Source organism: Polypterus senegalus, chromosome 14 (genome assembly GCF_016835505.1).
Source record: "Polypterus senegalus isolate Bchr_013 chromosome 14, ASM1683550v1, whole genome shotgun sequence".
NCBI classification, from domain to species: Eukaryota; Metazoa; Chordata; class Cladistia; order Polypteriformes; family Polypteridae; genus Polypterus; species Polypterus senegalus.
The window spans coordinates 131,913,139-131,927,439 of NC_053167.1; the positions used below are offsets into that span (position 1 = coordinate 131,913,139).

At 36.2% G+C, this 14,301-nt stretch overlaps 2 protein-coding genes across 14 annotated transcripts in view; one reads left to right on the forward strand and one right to left on the reverse strand.

The window, feature by feature from the left end:
* dock7 (dedicator of cytokinesis 7) overlaps positions 1–14,301 on the forward strand; it is a 267,403-nt gene that overhangs the window by 101,211 nt on the left and 151,891 nt on the right. For all 13 annotated transcript variants that reach the window (XM_039735264.1, XM_039735253.1, XM_039735254.1 and 10 more), the window contains exons 11-14: positions 3,099–3,264; positions 3,475–3,617; positions 3,875–3,968; positions 4,721–4,883. In XM_039735264.1, the coding sequence (XP_039591198.1) occupies positions 3,099–3,264; positions 3,475–3,617; positions 3,875–3,968; positions 4,721–4,883 (566 nt within the window). The remainder of the gene's footprint in view (positions 1–3,098; positions 3,265–3,474; positions 3,618–3,874; positions 3,969–4,720; positions 4,884–14,301) is intronic.
* The window catches only part of angptl3 (angiopoietin-like 3), a 15,994-nt gene continuing 13,063 nt past the window's right edge, over positions 11,371–14,301 (reverse strand). Inside the window, exons 6-7 of the mRNA XM_039735267.1 lie at positions 14,136–14,301; positions 11,371–12,331 (exon numbers count right to left, since the gene is read on the reverse strand). The exon at positions 14,136–14,301 is cut by the window's right edge and continues 107 nt beyond it. Of these exons, the coding sequence (XP_039591201.1) occupies positions 12,141–12,331; positions 14,136–14,301 (357 nt within the window). The 3' untranslated portion in view covers positions 11,371–12,140. The remainder of the gene's footprint in view (positions 12,332–14,135) is intronic.

Sequence of the window (14,301 nt, forward strand, 5' to 3'; positions counted from 1 at the left end):
ATATGAGTTAAAATCTTGCACAAAGCTTTGGCTACAGTGGAGGAATTGGCTTTTTTCAATGCAACCACTTCTGTATATTGCGTTGCATAGTCAACCAACACAAGCATATATTGATACCCACTTTTAGTCTTAGGTAGAGGACCTACTATATCTGATCCCACCCGTTGGAAAAGGACTTCCAAAATAGGCATAGGAGAAAGGGGAGTCCGAGGTGGTTTATAAGCAGAGACAATTTGACAATCAGGACAAGAAGTACAGTACTGCTCCACATCTTTCCCCATATTCAGCCAATAAAATCATTTTGATAAACTTTCTCTAGTCTTTTCAGTCCCCAGGTGCCCACCCAAGATGTGAGAGTGAGCTAATTGCAAAAGAATGTCCCTATGTACTTAAGGTACAACTAACTGTTCAATAAATTCCCCGACTAAATGATCTGATATCACTCTAAAAAGGCAGCTGTCTTTCTCAAGGAAGTGCAGGGTTTTTAAGTCCCTGGATGCATGCTCTTGGTAATAAGAGTCACTAGTACAGCGAGCCTGTTTAAATGCATATTCTAATGAGCTATTAGCATGTTGCAAGCGCACAAAATCGGTCTGCTTGCCAGTGCTCGGTTCTTGTTTGGAGGCATTTGCAATTTGAGAAGTTGTAGATGGGCCAGCCAGTCACTCTGGGAAAATGAGGGGGTTGTCACTCTTGGTCTCGCTGGAGAGATCAGGTTCAATATTTAGTCTGGGCTCGAGAACTTCCCCAACAGGCACTTCAGGTTCAATATTTAAACGGGGCTCGAGATGTTCCCCAACAGCCAGTTCATCGTCCTTCCCCTCCGCTAAGCTTGACATGGGGCTCATTAACTGGCGTCCGACATTCGGTCATGAGTCTAGGAAAAAGGACATTCCTCCTGCCGTATGTAAGGGCCAGGGACAGGAGTCCGAAATGACAGACCAAACTTTAAAATATCGATCCTTATATGTTAACGGAAGAAGCAATGTCTGATAGTCTTTAACAGCTCCATATACACAACGTATGTTTACAGATTCAGTGTTACGCAGTCTTGTCTGACAACACAAACGCCAAAAGAAACATCTCTGGGTCATCGGAACGCCCCATCTTCATCAGCAGATCCTTGGAATTAGCAGGTAGACCAGGAACTGGATCATCCTCCGGGTCGGGAGGAAGCAGGACATTTTGAGTGCTCTGAAACAATTCCTCGGCATTCATCTGTGCAACCTCTCCTGGTACCACTTGTCACACTTGGGTCACAGATTTGCACAGAAACATAGGAGGTTGTAGAGACAGGAATTTTATTTAAACACTGCAAAAAAAAGTCTCTTTTTTTTGAAAGTTTAAACGTGCTCCTTGACAAGATGGAGATAATAGTTCCATCTCCCAATTAAAAGAATGCAAACATATCTTCCTCTTCAAAGAAATGCGCGTCAGGAGCAGGGAAGGACAGTGAGAGAGAGAAAAGCAAACAATCAATCAAAAACTGACAGGTGCTGTTCGGACTTTTAAGTCTGCGAAGTAGCGCGTGATAGATCAGCCCAGCAAGCAAGGGAGCAATGTGAAGGTAGTCTTTCAGTGTCTTTTTTAACCTGTAGGGGTGCGAACAGCCCCCCAGCTCACAATATAAGCAATTATTGTTCATTTACCCATGATGAACAAGAATTCTTTGCTATAAACATTTCACATTTAGAATTTATTCACATTTTAAGTGAATGCATTTTAACTCAGAGTTGAGCTTCTTTTTCATTGGCGATTTGGAGTTCATTGTAATTCTTTTGCAGCCTACGTAAACTTTACCTCCAGTACCTGAGAGAAGTCTTTAAAAGTCTATAAAGGGATAGATTACAGGACGACTTCTAGCACATGGATGATAATGCTCTTTACTGAAGTAGAACAGATTTCCTGTTTTTGACAAAGCATGTCACTTTTTAGTATATTCAGGGTGAGCCAAAATGAAGTACCCCATTTCTCAAGGCCATTGCACGAGGTGTAAGCAGCCGAGTGGTTTGGGGTGGGAGTCCTTTGATAGGTGATCCCTTGTAGTTTTCAGTTGGCAACATGCCTTGCTCCAGTGCACACCGTGCTTTTGCCATCGAAGCGTTTAACCTTAATGTTAGACATAAACAGTGTGATGAAACGTAGTTCAGTCCTTTTGTTGCTCTATTGTAAACATAAAGAACATTCAATATTCCCCTTACACTCAGATATGCTCAATTAAAGAAAACATTTATGAGGTGGCTTTATTATTTTAAGTCTCTTGTTATTATGGTTGCTATATGTGCATTTTGCAGAGAACCTCGTTTTCCAATTTCTGTTAGTTTGGAACTATTGAACCTACCAGCACTAAGAAGTTGCGTGTATCAATTGTGTGAATATATGTTAATGGAGTGTAAAAGATCTAGGTTTACTTTATCACTTGCATGTGAGCTGCTGTGTCTGAATCGTTTCTTGGCCAGTTGAAGCACTATGATAGACTGTGCTAATCTACTTTATTAAACATGGTCCTCCCTGCATGGAGAGTGCTTTGAGTAGTGAGTAAAGCGCTATACAAATGTAAAGAATTATTATTATTAAACATAAATTTTATAACATGTAAACTTACAAACATTTAACTTTCTTTGCTATCAAAGCTAATCTGTTAATGTATAACCTAAAAATATACTGTACATTCATACTTTGATTACTGAAATGATAGAATAGATAGAATATACTTCTTGAAAGCTCAAAGTGTTTACTTTGCAAAACAGTTGGAATTAAAGTATCTTCTTTAGTGCTTTGGGTATAAATTATTCATGATTTGTTTCCTACTTGTGCCCATTGTTGCTGTGGTAAAAGCCACAGCTCCTTATGTCCGTAACTAGGTAGGTGGGGTACAAAAATGGATGGATGAACTTACAAAATAAAAAAACATTAACATTGTTTTAACCGCACAAGCGGTTTAAGTAACTTGCTTAGGTTAACACAGTGTGTCATAAGAGCTTAAATCAAGCTTATATTGGAAATAAGTGCTTTCCTAGCAGTCTGATTGAGGTTGTACTTTAATTAATCAAAATTGTGACTTGTTTTTTATTTTGTGTGATTTTTTTGTTTCAAAGAATAAAGAGAAACTGGAAAAGCTGAGGGGCCAATCTGAGCAGTTCTGTCAACGACTGGGTAGATATCGGATGCCATTTGCTTGGACCGCTATTCACCTCATGAATATTGTCAACAGTGCTGGAAGCTTGGAAAGGGACACCACAGACCTAGAAATAGGTGTACCAGGTACTTCTTTCCTTCCATCCTCCATTTATTAAAAATCTTGGTATTTTCTGTAAATTAAGAACGCAAAAATATAGTGGTATCAAAGTAGTAAAGTTTTATCTTTTTGAGTATATATATATACACATGTGTGTATATATATATATATATATATATATATATATATATATATATATATATATATTTAGTACTTTCCAATGATGTCTCATGCAGAACGTAAAGGCTCATGGTCAGAGAGGAGAAACTCGAGTATTGTGGGACGGCGCTCTCTTGAGAGAACTACCAGTGGAGATGAATCCTGTAATTTATCTAGCTTTAGACCTGCCACACTAACTGTTACCAACTTCTTTAAACAGGTAATAATTATAGGTTGATTTTTAAAATGTGTTGCAGTATTAATTTAAAATTTAGTCTGAAGACCTTTTGTTAATTCTGTGACGAAGCTGCAAATTCTACTTTATGTGTAAGTGTTGGATTGTATTCTCTTTGGGAAAAATTTTGGAAAAGAATTTCTATGCCTGTTTAGTCATTTTTACTGGAAACACCCCAAAAATATTATACAACTTGTATGTAAAAGATGCCCATTTATTATTTTTGTCTCTTTTGTTCTTAGGAAGGAGATCGCCTCAGTGATGAAGACCTGTACAAATTTTTGGCTGACATGCGAAGGCCTTCTTCTGTTTTAAGAAGACTTAGACCAATAACAGGTTCACCAGTGGTCTTTTTTAATTGGATTTAGTTCTATTAATTCAGTCATTTTTTACATTTATTTTTTTCCTTGCCTGAACCTCTCATTTATTAACTAAGACTAATTTGATGTTGGATAAATAATAGGCTGTGTTGAGTACAAGTCAAGGGAGGCTGTTCTTAAGCTGCATTTGAGAGGCCTTATCTAGACTGTTGTTTGTAATTTTGATGTCCATATTAGAAAAAAGATATAACCGCACTAGAGTATTCACAGAAAGTGACTAGTCTGATTCTAAGACTGTGCGGTGCAAGCTGTGATAAAAGACTAAAGGGGACACAGACACATGATGACTTGGGTTAAATTTTGCATTAATGTTTGGAAATATTCTTTCACACAGAACAGCATATACATGGGATGGTTGTAGTACTAGCATGCCTGATTGTTGTATTTTAGGGACCTTCACATTTCGTATTGGCAATATTTTCAAAAATTTACCTGCTTACTGATTGACCATTTGTGTTAGGCTAAGTGACATGTTGTCAATATATATCATGCTGCAAATGTTCAGTTACATTCTTGTCTTTTAAATGACTGGTTATGAAAGTAGGTCTCTACCATACCTTTATATATATATGTAAAGCATTCATATTTATATCCTTGGAAACATTAATTCATTGCTTTTAATATTTCATATTTTTTCATTTAAATAATATTTTACTGTACTTTGCTAGTTTTATTGAAATATGAACATTTGTTTTTCTTTCAATACAGCTCAGTTAAAAATTGACATTTCTCCAGCACCTGAAAACCCACACTACTGCCTGACACCAGAACTGCTGCAAGTTAAACCATACCCAGATAGCAGGGTCAGGCCAACCAAAGAGATTCTAGAATTTCCTGCAAGGGATGTTTATGTGCCTAACACTACATACAGGTGAGCCATCATTTTGTTTTCAAATATAAGCCCATATCTTTGTGTATTAAAACTTCCACAATCTTCTTCTTCTTCTTTCGGCTGCTCCTGTTAAGGGTTGCCACAGCCGATCATCTCCGCATATTGATTTGGCAAAATTTTACACCGGATAAATGGGGTTAAAAAATCATTTGACACACACAGGTCAGTGCATCACAACCTGTTGATATTACACTCAGTTAATGTGCTATTTTTTCATATTATTTCATTAATTAGTCATTAAACTTTATAAGTCTGTGAAAATGGAAGAATATTGATGCATGAAGTCAGGCAGTATAATGAAGTGCATGGGGGTTGGCTCTTGTGCTTTTCTAAGATGGATTCTTTGTTAACGCATTGTGTGGAGACCTCATGTAATTTGACTATAGGTAGTTGGCTGCTGATTTATAGTGGTTTCTATATTTGTTCATACTGTTAACACTTCATGTCTGTTATAAAATAACAGAATATGATATGTATATTTGTTAAGCTCTGCTTTCTTCTTAACAATAAACATTTCACTAAGATATTAGTGGTGGTTGTTCCACATGTCATGCAAGACCTATTTAGATTACAAGGGAATTAGTCATGTTAACAGGATTTTTTGTGGTGTTTCTTTTGTTTAAATCATGGCTTCAGAATCTCAAGGGACTTTGCTATTCTGGCCAGCTAAAATCTTTGTTCACTTGAATAAGTTTAATTTCCTTTTAAGGAGAGTGTGGTCTTCAGTTTTTTCAATAAAAATAAACTGAATACCATACTGCTTTTAAGCCCAGCATGGTTGCATATTGGTTAGAACTGCTGCTTCTCAGATCTGTCATGCAAAGTCTATGCCCTGTCACTGTTTGTCCGTAGTTTGCGTGTAGTCTACCCCTTTTTAATTTTTTTCTTTCTTGGTTTGTGCCAGGTACTCTGGCTTACCTCTCATATGTTAAAGATGAGTGTCTTAGATTAACTGAATGTTTTAAGTTGGTGCAGTGCATGTGTGAATGGATCCTGCAATAGATTAGCATCACATCTAGGGTCTGCTATGTGTCGTGTGTGATGCTGTCATGATAGGCTCTGTTCCCAAGTAGCCTTGAACTAGATTAAGCTGTGCTGTTTAGACAGTTGGAAGTTGGCCCGGACTATATACCAGTGGAGACATGGAGATGTTTAAGTGAGATGGCAGTAGAGTTTCTGTCTAGATTGTTTAACGAAATCTTGAAAAGTGAGAAAATTCCTGAAGAGTGGAGAAAAAGTATATTCGTACCAATTTTCAAGAATAATGCAAATGTTCAGAGCTGCAGTAACTACAGAGGTATAAAGTTGATCAGCCACACCATGAATATATGGGAAAGAGTGATTGATGCTAGGCTGAGAGGAGAGGTGGCGATCTGTGAGCAGAATTATGGTTTCATGCCAGGAAAGAGTACTACAGATGAGATGTTTGATGGAGAAGTACAGAAAAAATCAGAAGGAAATGCTTTGGGTGTTTGAGGACTTAGAGAACACGTATGACAGGGTGCCAAGAGAGGAGTTATGGTACTATATCAGGAAATCGGGAGTAGCAGAAAAGTATGTGAGGGTGGCGCAGAATATGTATGAGGACAGTGTGACTGTGGTGAGATGTGCAGTAGGAATTAGAGCCTGGTTCAAGATGAGAGTGAGATTAGATCAAAGATCGGCTCTGAGCCCTTTCCTGTTTGCAGTGGTAATGGACAGGTTGACAGATGAGTTTGGACTGTGATGTTCGCCAATGACATTGTGATCTGTAGTGAGAGTACACGGCAGGTTCACATGAACCTGGAGAGTTGGAGGTACGCACTGGAAAGAAGCGAAATGAGAGTCATTAGGATTAAGTCGGACTATGTGTGGATAAATGAGATGGAAAGTGGTAGATGGGAGTGACTGCAAGGATAATTTAAATACCTGGGTTTAACAGTCCAAAGCAATGGAGAGTGTGGCGGAGCGGTGAAGAAGAGAGTGTAGGTAGGGTGGATTATGAGGAGAAGAGTGGCAGGAGTGATTTGTGGTAGAAGGGTACCTGGAGATGGTGGCACTGACAAAAAGACAGAAAGGCAGAATTGAAGATGCTATGATTGTCGTTCAGACTAACAAGGGTAGACAGGATTAGGAATGAGCATGTTAAGAGGGACAGCACAGGTACAAAAGTTTGGTGATCAAGTGAGAGAGGCTTGACTGAGATGGTTTGGGCACATGCAGAGGAGACATGAGGGGTATACCGGGAAAAGAAAGCTGAGGATGGAACCGCCAGACAAGAGTAAAAGAGGAAGGCCAAAGAGGAGGTTAATGGATGTGGTGAGAGAGAGAACATGAGGGCAGTCTATGTGGTAGAATATGATGTAAAGACAGGGATAGATGGTGATGGATAATCCACTATGGCGACCCCTAAATTGGAGCAGCCAAATGAAGAAGATGATGTGTTATTTAATCTTTGGCGTTTTGATGTTCCAGAGTCATGTCTAATGTAATAGATTTTCTTGGGCTACATGACTAGACAGGATGTGCTCTTCAAATTTTTCTAGTTGACCCAAAGTGGCTGGGGAAAAACAGATTCACAGTAGTCATAAGTAGTGCATCACTCATAAGTTTCAAGATAGCTGTTGACTGTGAATTTAAAGCCCCTGTGTCATACTTAAATAACAAAGGCATCAAGTTGAGAAGGTGACTGTATAAAACACACCTTTTTTATGATTTTTCAAATAGTAAATGAGTAGATAGTGAGTGGCTGATGACTTCAAAAACTGTGAAATATAGTCTAAAGTTAGATCTGTGATGTCATAGCAGAAAAGGTCTGAAACGTGTGGACACTTTTAAGATAGACTTACACAAGTAAAACATTAGAACACATCTCATATTATGTTGTTCGGAATATTTTTTTCTAATTTCTGGCCAGGATAATGTTATATTAAGCCAGACTTCTAGTGATTTATATTTCTAATGACAATGATTTCTCAGGAAAAAGTGCATAAAAACCCAAATCTGCTTATAACTCCTACCCACATAGGCTCAAAGTGTCTGAGTGCAACTTGTATGATGTTATATATTTTTATGTAATGTAGTTTTCTAAATTCTGGGAATTTTACATTGTGTATACTGTAGATTTACGGTAGCCTTTTAGTGTTTTATAATATTTCTATGGGCTTTCATTTTTCTCTACCCTACTTTACATTCCTCCAGGAGTTTTCCTGTATTTTAACTCTTTGAACATGACATCACAAATGGCAAATGTAAATTTGCCCACAGAGCACTTAACTCTTGAGCAGGTATCCAAAATTAAACCTCTGTCCTTCAGAACAGTCATCTTAGGATGGATATTTTCCAAGAACTGTGGGTTAGGTGAATTGGCCCAAATTCAACAATGGCAATTCACCTAACCTGCAGTTCTGGGAAGAAATATATATATATATATATATATATATATATATATATATATATATATATATATATATATATATATATACAGGGTGGCCCATGAAAAAGTAGCCTGCCTCCCTGGCTAAAAAGGCACCCTTCCATAAAGAAAGAACTTGAAATGCAAAAATCTTTACTCACTCTTTACAGAAAGTGCTGAAAATGATTCTTTATGGAATGGAATCGTCCACTCCTTTCATACGCGCTTTGCACTACGTCTACACAGCTTTCGTGATGAGGGTAGTCAATCGGCGCGCCACTCTGGCAGGAAGGCGGGCTACTTTTTTGTGAGCCACCCTGTGTGTGTGTGTGTGATATATATATATATATATATATATATATATATATATATATATATATATATATATATATATATATATATATATATATATACGGACACAGACACACAGACATGTTCATGTCACCCACATACACGTTTATTTACAAGTCCCAGCTAATTACAAGTGCCACACAAAACCCCACAAGTCCTCAAAGTCCTGGCCACACAATGCCTTACTTTCTTCAGGCCACTTACTTTCCTCCAGCAAGCTCAGTCCACTCCACTCCCGACTATCGTCCTAAATGAAGGGGGGTGGCCCCTTTTATCCACACCCGGATGTACTCCAGGTGCTTCCTGGCAATCTCCCACCGACACGCCCCCGTGTGACGGAAGTGCCAGCTGTATCCCCGGGAGCACTCTAGGTGTCCTTGTTTCTCTTCCCCACCCAGCACTTCCTGGTGTGGTGGAAGTGCTGAGGTCCAGGGCTCCAAAGGCATGGGGGCGCCCCCTGGCAGTGACCATGGGACCCTACAGGGTGGAGCTTCAAAGCTCTGTGCCCGTGGCTCCCAAAGGAACCAGGACGGTCGCCCCCAGATGGTCTGGGGAAGGCGCCACCACAGCCACCTCTGACAATATATATGTATGTGTGTCTATTATCTGTCTCTTTGAGTAATTCAGAATCATAAAAAATGCAAAGTTTTAGTTTCAGAGGATTTCTTGTGTTTAAAAAGATGAGCATAATGTCCACATTCATGTGTAACTGTTTTTAGAGTACAGACGAATAGTCAAAGAAAAACACATCATTTTTGAGAGTATTACATTATATAAATACAATTTAATGTATGTTCCTGGCAGAAAAAACGGCATTCAAGTTTTTATACAAAATATATACAGTACTGTTGCCTTCTAGAGAATGATTTTGTCAAGTCAATATGACTTAATAATGAAAAATTACACTGGCTGCTTAAAACAAAAAAAAACACAAGGTTTTCACTTTAATGACTTATATTGAGATCTTCTGTGATCTGACAAAAATTCAACCATTAAGTGACTCTCTTATTCCTGTTGTAAGATTTACAATCAAGAACAGCTAATATTCTATCATCCTTTTGTGCGCTTTTATTAATTGGAAATAATTTTGCTATTTTTTCTTTATTTCTTTTATTTTTGTTTTTGTTTGACGGAGGTCAGTGCAAAACACCATGTGTTCCTGTAGTCAGAAACGTCGAGTTAAAAATAAAGAATTGTGAAATCAGGGTTTTTATTGGCTGTCATGTAGCAAGTCTGCCTTCTGTTTGCAAAAAAGTGCAACACCAACTTGCAGTTCTGTTTATCATCATTTAAAAAGCCATAGTCTGCAGTTCAGTTTATCAGTTTAAGTTGTTTGTGTTAACCAGCTGTCAATTATTAGCTAATCTCGATCTGTCTGTCAGTTCTTGTTTTTATTGCCTTCGTTTCAAATGGCAAAAAAAAAAAATGCATTTGCATTAAATTTTATCTGGAATCCATGCAAAATGTGCATACTGGTATCCCAAAGGTTTTAGAACAGAGCAAAATATATACTTTTAAAATTTGCTTGAATGCATTTTTTAATATTTATGATTTAGTTTCATTCTTTATAGCTTTATAGTAAACGTATTGAAAAGCCAAGCAAAATGACACCTTTTATTGGCTAACTAAAAAGATTACAATATGCAAGCTTTCGAGGCAACTCAGGCCCCTTCTTCAGGCAAGATGTAATAATAAGGGGCCTGAGTTGCCTCAACTTGCATATTGTAATCTTTTAGTTAGCCAATAAAGGTGTCATTTTGCTTGGCTTTTCTCTACATTCATAATGGCTAACACGGTACAACAACCTAGTACTAGTAAACGTATTAAAATTTTGTTGCGGTATATTTGTGTGAAATTCTATTTTTTTGTTTAGTGCCTATTTTTTTTTCTCACTTGCAGTCTAGTCTCTGTAAAGAGGCTCCATGGGCTTCAAGTCAGATACGTTTTACTCATTCATTTCTATGCAGCCCAAGGCTGGAAATTACAGGATTAAACATACATATGACAGACTTTCAAAAGCTTGTAACTTCTGACTTCTAGATGTGTGGGTGACTGTGTGTGAATTTTAATCTAACATGTTTTTGACTATGAATTTAAAGGGGTCAATAATTGTTTCTGCCTATGATTTGTAGAGTTGCCGCATATTTATAATGGAGTTGAAAATGTTGTAAGCATTTATCTTAGCATTTAGTATTGACATTATTTAACACTTTCATTTAATTTAGGTAAATTGCTGCAAGAATTAGCCATAATTTTTATTTTGTGTTTATTAATGATAATAACTGCACCATTTTTTTGTTTTACAAATTACATTCAAGAGTGTTGAGAGCATAAGGCATGTAGCCTCAGCTTTGTTTATATATTAAGATTTTGTATATATATATATATATATATATATATATATATATATATATATATATATATATATATATATATATATATATATATATATATATATATATATATATATATATATATATATATATATATATATGTGTGTGTGTGTGTGTGTGTGTGTGTGTGTGATATATACACACACACACATATATATATACATACACATCTCTCTTGCTCTCTCTCTATGTATATATATATATATATATATATAATGTTGTGTGTGTGTTTATATATATGTGTATATATGTATGTATGTGTGTATATATGTATATATATATATATATGTATGTATATGTATATATATATGTATATGTATGTGTGTGTGTATATATATATATATATAGATGTATGTGTATGTGTATATATGTATGTATGTATGTATGTGTGTATGTATATATACACATCTATATACGTACACACACATTTTGTTGAGGGCCCAGTCATACTGATAAATGATCATTTACATCCCCCATTCTATGATTATGTCAAAATGTTAATAAATCTACATTCATTTAGTTTTTGGACAGCATGAGGCTAAATGTTTCTGGATTTGACCCTAATTTGTAGTGGAATGAAAGTATGGTTTCCTTCTAGGAGAGCATTAGATTGGTTCTGACATTTCTGCAGCAGGAGCCAAAAATACCAAGTAGTATGCATATTACATAATATATGCTTTAGGTAACTATAAATGTTGTTGACAGATAGGGCAGAATTAGTTGCTAAAACATGTGTATTCAGCATGGTACCTCTGGTCTCTTTCTAAAGTATTTTTAGAAATAATTAGGTAAAGTTATTGTGTTAATTTAGCAACAGTTTAGCTTTATATCCTCTGCAGAGTAAGTTTTTGGGATTTTCATCTTGCGTAGTATTTGGTCCTATTACAGTAAGTATGCAAATAAGAAAATTATGCTTTTCTGGTTTCCTTTCCACAAAATGGGCTACAATGCCAAGTTGTCAGCAGTTTCACATTTGAAAACCTGGCTATGTTTCCACAGGTAAAGTTTTAGAATCACTTCATAATGTGAATAATAAGCTTCTACCCACAATTTGGATTCCTAATTTTCCACCTTTTGACTGTGAGAATCATAAATCACTTAAGACTGGCGATCAAGTGTTCCAGTATCAGAAGGACGGATCTTGATTTTAGTTGACTTTAAGTATAAAGAATTTCCTTTTGAGAGTTTCCAGTTAACCACTCTGCGTCTTTCAAGGCGACCCTTTGGACGTACCCGGATGAATTTTCCATTCAGGTTCGAATCACCACAAGCATTGAACCACCACCCACCTGCAGAAACAAAATGAAATCAATTAAGTCAATAAATGAACCAGGTAGATTTTTGGAATAAATATTTTGTTTCTTGAAATAATAATGTTTTTTAGCATCATGATAATTCTTCAAAAACTTTCTCATTTGGGCCATCTCTATACTTTTTGATTGATTGTAAAAGCCAATAATAGAAAGTAAATGTTTTATGTTAAATTTATATAGTGTTTGCTTCCTTTCTGTAGACTGTCAGATTTTCATACTTACTAAGAATGTGGTATAGCCTTTACCCCCTGTAAGTTAACATGACATAGAACTTTCTTAGCTGTAACTGTAGAACAGAGTGTTAATGAAGCCAGTTAGGAAGTACTGTAGTCTTACTGCTAGCACAAACTACTAGATATGTTTGCAAATAGGAGATGGCATACAGATTTCTGATCGTGTCTAACCTGCTTGGCGTGTCTCAAGTATGACTGTATGACCAACTGCAGTGAAATGAAACAAGATATATAAGCATTAAACAGAACTTTTCTTAAACAAGAACTTTTCTTTAATATCAACTTTTTCTCTATTTTTGTATGAACCGTTTTGCTTTGAAATTTCACTAAAACTTTTAAAAGGAAGATGTTTAGTCTATGGAATTATTTAAATATGCTTCACATTGGTGCTAGAATCATCCTTTGAAGCAAACTAAAAACTGCAGAACCTTGGTAATTTTGGCAGCTTCATCGAAAGGAACTTGCTGTCTTGGTTAATGCAGAAAACACATACTTTTAGTAATGCATTTGACTGTTAATTTATTGCAGTGGAGACATAAAAGTGTTATATTTTGACTTAGTTAAATATGCATTTAATTAGGTAATAGCAAATTTTCTGAATAGTAAGTTTGGAGGAGTTATAACCTGTCAAGATACAAATGGGCCTGGTGGTTGTTTTGTTCTTTCTCCCATCCAATCACCATTGTCTTGCTATTGACAAATTAATTGCCATTTGGCTGCCTAACATGCATGCCTGCCTTAGTGCTTGGAAGTGTGAAGTCGCTTCAGATAGACACGCATTATGCTGATATCTGAGGCTTATGAAGTCTGTTTAAAATAATGTTATCATTGCGTTATACTCATTTTCATTTCAATTTAATTTGGCGTATGCAATTTAAATTTCAGTGAAAATGTTATTTAGAAATAGTATGTGGATTAAATTCCTAGCACTAAACAAAGCATAATGAGAAATATCCTCTGTATATTAATACACTCTAATTGCTAGAAAAAAACAAAGGATAGATGGAGATTTTATTATAGGAAGAAATGTAGAATGATATGTATTAAGTGTGTATTAAGTATCAACTTCTAATGAAAGTTAGAAACTGTCAGGCAGTCAAAGGAGTAATTGAAAGCTGAACTTAAGATCTACTATATATGTATAAGGGATAAGGGTCTGTGGTTGTGACTGTGGGAGTGCAGGCATTCATTGTGGTTAATCAGGGCTCTGAGTTTAACTCCTAATTCAGTCACAATCTGCATTTTGAATGTTCTCCTCCTCTTATTGGGGGTTTACTATAGATACTCTGGTTTGCTCTAATCCTAAAGTTGTGATTATTAGATTATTTAACAACTAATCTTCAGGGTTAATTACCTTCTGCTCTGCTCAACCCATGATAATGGAAATTACAGTTTCATAGACTGAATAGACTGCTGAAATGCAACTAACGTTTGCATCAGAAACAGACATCTAATTAATATACATCTAATTAATTACACAGTAAGAGTTCAGTGTTTTTGTATATAGTAAAAATTCAGTGTTTTTAAATATAAAAAAAGACTCATACCAGAATAATTTTGTGCACAACTGAAATCATCTTTCTTGTCGTTGTCTCTGTCTTTGGTGGAGAACTTCATTCCCGTTTGGTCGTTTGTTGAAATAGGCAGGTCCCCTGCAACCTGATGTAGATGGATGGTGTAGTCTGACTCCTTGCCACTCAGTCTGAAAGTATA